The sequence below is a fragment of the Setaria italica genome, chromosome VII (assembly GCF_000263155.2).
Source record: "Setaria italica strain Yugu1 chromosome VII, Setaria_italica_v2.0, whole genome shotgun sequence".
In the NCBI taxonomy this organism is placed as follows: Eukaryota; Viridiplantae; Streptophyta; class Magnoliopsida; order Poales; family Poaceae; genus Setaria; species Setaria italica.
Genome location: NC_028456.1, coordinates 15,557,862 through 15,562,187, shown reverse-complemented (window position 1 = coordinate 15,562,187; position 4,326 = coordinate 15,557,862). Strand labels below are relative to the sequence as shown.

Here is a 4,326-nt window from a genome sequence, read left to right as displayed (position 1 = left end):
TCGAACTCCTGAAAAATTGAACTGCGGATGAACTTGAAACTCGAGCACGAGCGCAAATTTAAATCTGTGCAGCACACACATGTATTGATCAAATTTAAACATCTCATACATTAAAAATACCCATGAACGTTTTCTCTAAAAAAAAATACCCATGAACCTCACAGATTTTTTCCGTACGCTCAAATTCGAACCAAACGATATTCAGATAAGCATAGCACCATTTTCCAGCCTTTGCACGCTGATTGAAATACCACCTTCCCCTTGTAACACACTAGAAGTGAGAAATCCGGTTTTCTCACAAGAACTATTTAAGTTCAAGATGAGTTTCTTCAGAAGCAATCGAAATTGAAAACATGTTAGTGCATACCAGCAACCCTACAAATATTCATATCCGTGGGCATTTAACGCCTTACAGTTACAGGAGCAGTGACACCAGCGAGTAAGCCAGTCAGCATGTCATGCATACAAACACACCTGCAGTAGGGGTGCTTCGATAGTTACAACGGTGCATGTAGAATGCAGCATGCTAGCAGCAGCATTTCATCAGAACCTCATTAGAATGTGAGCAATCTCTTGTGATCTGCTGAAAAACGCCGAGACCTCCTCTTTGAAGGAGGCTCCGAACTAATCCCTGCCAGGAGAATATAAACAGCATCAAATACCAATGTACTTGCATGATTCAGCAGGGGCTTCTTAAACAGTTGCAACAATAAAGTTTTATGGGCATGAGAATATGAGAGATTTATATGCACAAACCTTTAGGAAATTGTGCTTCGAAGTTGGTTATCCCACAAATACGGCCATCCTGTGATAATGCATACAGTGGCAAATATATCAGCAGGAGGAACAACTTTTATGAACCATATAGCCAAAATAAGACGACTAATTTTAGCAATCACATAACACTTATTTGCTAATCCTGGGCATCATTGTTCTATGACAGTGATAGAAATTTAGATGAACAATTATGTTATCACTAACCGGGTCATATATAATGTTTTGGGATCCTGGATCCAGTCGTGGAACTATCAGCCGACCTGAAAAGAAATTCCTGCTTGGGTCAAAACAGAAAAATGTTTTGCACTTTGCAGGAGCAAAAATTCTAATAAAAAAAACTTGGCCGGTGGGGGAACAGAAGCAGAATAATTCACCTGATCTGGATCGTTTCACGTTGACAGATTCAGGAGTGGAAATAGATGGTGCCTTTGACTTACTGCCAGTAAGTGGAGATTGATGCACCTTAAATTTTGGGAGAAAGTTTAATGAGTACGTGTTGGATGCAAGCATCAAACATGCAAGCTAGATAAAATATGCTAAAATCATAATATACAAACAACTTGCATTCAAATAAAAATCCACTTTGTTAGCAGCAAAATTATTTCAAAAGAGCATGCCGATCAGATCATTATGGTTAAAAACAAAACTAGGATGAACTAAATCTGTTGTATGCCTGTTTCTAGCATAATCAAGTTTGCCTTAAAATTAGAAATACCAAATCAAGTGTAGTTCTATGAAAACAAATGTGTAAACGCAACAGCTTTAGCATCAATTCCTAATATAATCAAGCCTACCTTAAATTCCTTCCCATTTTTGTTTTGGAAGCATGCCAGTTAAACAAATGCATAAGGAGCTCACTTTTGAACAGCAACAGTTATGTCCCGAACATCAACAGATAAATAATTTACAAATGTACAAGCAGGAATCGACATTAGTTTCAATGCCAAAAGGATAAGGTGTAGATCCTATACTTACATATGAAACTGGAGTTTTAGTCATTCTTGATCTAGGAGTACCCTGCAAAACTTTATCTCCAGAACTTCGCTTCACCATTGGGCTTGTAGGCTGTTTTTCCTGGTTAATAGCTCAACTTCAGTGTATGAATAGCACATTTCTTGAAAAATTAGATCAAGCACTAAAAATGGCAGGTGCACATTAGTTAAGCAGATTGAATGGAAGGAATAGTGGAAACTGTGCCTTTTAAGTACAGAGTTAAAAACTCACAATTTCCAGACAAATCAGATCCGAAGGAATTGAAATTCCAGTATTTTCGTTTGGTACCAACATCTGGCTTGATGCTTCAGTAGTTCTTTTCCGTTTTGCTCGTCCCTTCAATGAAGGAGTTCTTTTCTGCTTTGCTCGTCCCTTCAATGAAGACTTAGGGTTACTGACATCTAAATTAGCAGACGCTGTTATTACTTCAATTGGTACCGCATCATAATTTAGTGATTTGTGCTGCGTTCTTTGTTCATGTCTTTGCCCATCCAATGAAACCTCAGCACTGCATTCACAACATGAATTAAGAGCACCATCAGCTAATTCTTCGCAAGCATTGCGATCAAACAAACCATCCGTAGGAGAAACCCTGTGAAGTATCAACTCTTTGCCCCTATGTGCATCTGTGGCTGGACTATTTTCCACATCATCTGCTAGATTAGGGTTTCTAAAAGAATTCCCTTCAGCAGATACTTTACATAAAGAATCTTTAGAAATATCAAGCACTAAGCTTCGGGGAGTTTCAGTACTTTCATCTTCCAAGCTGTGAAACATATGGCCAGCAATCTGACTGTAAATCAAACCAGATTTTTCATAATGATCCACAGACCCAAGTTCTCTCGCATCTGTTTGGACAGTTCCATTTGAAGTTTCTCTGTCTTTATTGCCCTCTTCACTCCCAGATGGTCTTGTATGAACCATAGGTAGACTAAGCAAATCGAGTGCACCAAGACATCTATTTGTTAAAGTGCTGCCTGCAGTCATGTGCATTCCCTCATTAGCAACCTCCTCACAGAAATCCTTTTGTCCATTAATACTGCATCTCTTTGAAGCAGTTGCAGTTTCCCCTGTCGCTGAAATACCGTTACCAATGTAAGTACATTTGTCTAATCTTGATGTTGATGTCCCAATTGACAAGTCAGAACACCCTTGGGCAGGAATAGCAGTAGCATCATTGCTTGAGAACCTCTTTAAAGTGTTAACAATGTTTCCCATGAAAGCAGATCCAAACAAATTGCTAAGGTTGCCTAACAGAAACTTCTGGAAGGACGCTGGAGTTGAGAACTCATTAGGACCACCAGTAACAAGGAGATTGTTTAAGACTATATCTAAAAACCTGTTTTGTCAGATAGAAACTAGAGCAATTACTCCAGAGTCCCAACTAGAAATCTATCAGGTAGTTATGAACCTGCATGCATGATACATAGCAAAGGTCAAGTCATTCATATATGAACAGAAAAATATACCAAAATACACATAGAAGTTGTTACAATCTACTTTGGTACACAATTTCAAATGAAAACCCCTATATTAAGGTAAACGAGGGAAAAGGTCACTGTGCATGACAACTTATATATCAAGTTACTGGAGGTTATTATTAAAAGACCTGTCAAATAAATAACTATGAAAGAGGGCAATGGCAACATGCCAGGAGTGGTATTCTTTTCTGTGATAATAGTATCAATCGGCTAAACAGAAACGGTGTGATTTGACTCTTGCGAGGCTCCAAATAAAATTCTGTGCTCCAAATGTACATTTATCTGTTTCATCGAGCTATGAAATATATGGAACTTGCAGGCTGTAGGATACAAATCCTATAGCACCATATTCCCTTAAAATCCTATTTGCTCGCATCCTCTATTTTACAGCCAAAATTTTACCAATTTTCAGGACAACAAATTTTACAATTCAAAAGGTTGGGTAGGTGAACTTGGTGACAGATCTATGCATTGGCTCCATGTTAATGTAAATAGAAATATAACACACAATTGGTAATGCTACTTTGTCGAACAGGTTCTAGTTACATCAATAGAAGTTAGGTCCACATGTTTGGCAACCAACAGCAAACAGCTACGGATGAATGAAAGTAAGAAAGATGTGCAAGTTTGGAGACTCAATGTACACCTCTATATTGTGTATCAACGGAAGTCAGAAGACTTCAAATCATTCACAAGTTTGACCAGGGGCGGAGCTGCAGGGGGTGCTGGGGGTGCTGCAGCACCCCCTCAGCCCGTGCAAGTCCAAGTAAATTTTAGCTGTTTATCCTGAATTTTGCACATAAGACATGAAGTTAGTTTAATTGAAAGGGTTTCAGCACCCCCTTTAAACTGAACCTGGCTCCACCCCTGAGTTTGACATCTAAATTTAATAGTAGTTCTAGTAACTTGGTACGGGCACTCAAAATTTCAGCCGAAAGCGCCCGTGTTCTTACACACACACCTAGATCCAAACCGTGCAGCAGGCAGGAAAAATACCCCACCATCGCCTCCAACCCGAATCCGAAAAAGATTATTTGGAAAGAAAAAAAAGCGTCCTCAGTGGTTGCAGGCACGC

At 39.0% G+C, this 4,326-nt stretch overlaps 1 protein-coding gene across 1 annotated transcript; it reads right to left on the bottom strand.

Annotated features, from left to right (window-relative positions):
- Nucleotides 1–200: 200 nt before the first annotated feature.
- On the bottom strand, nt 201–3,199 carry LOC101765475. The gene is made up of 6 exons (XM_004975254.4): nt 2,002–3,199; nt 1,753–1,851; nt 1,152–1,239; nt 982–1,037; nt 757–805; nt 201–631 (listed from the first exon to the last, which is right to left on the bottom strand). Exons 1-6 carry the CDS (start codon nt 2,986–2,988, stop codon nt 555–557), a joined length of 1,356 nt encoding a protein of 451 aa, XP_004975311.1. The 5' UTR covers nt 2,989–3,199; the 3' UTR covers nt 201–554.
- Nucleotides 3,200–4,326: the final 1,127 nt, after the last annotated feature.

Coding starts and splice junctions, on each gene's coding strand:
- LOC101765475 (XM_004975254.4), bottom strand. CDS start 2,988: ATGGGAAACATTGTTAACACTTTAAAGAGGTTCTCAAGCAATGATGCT. Junction 1,038..1,151: donor CGTGAAACGATCCAGATCAG/GTGAATTATTCT, acceptor ATTTCTTTTCAG/GTCGGCTGATAGTTCCACGA. Junction 806..981: donor AAAACATTATATATGACCCG/GTTAGTGATAAC, acceptor GCATTATCACAG/GATGGCCGTATTTGTGGGAT.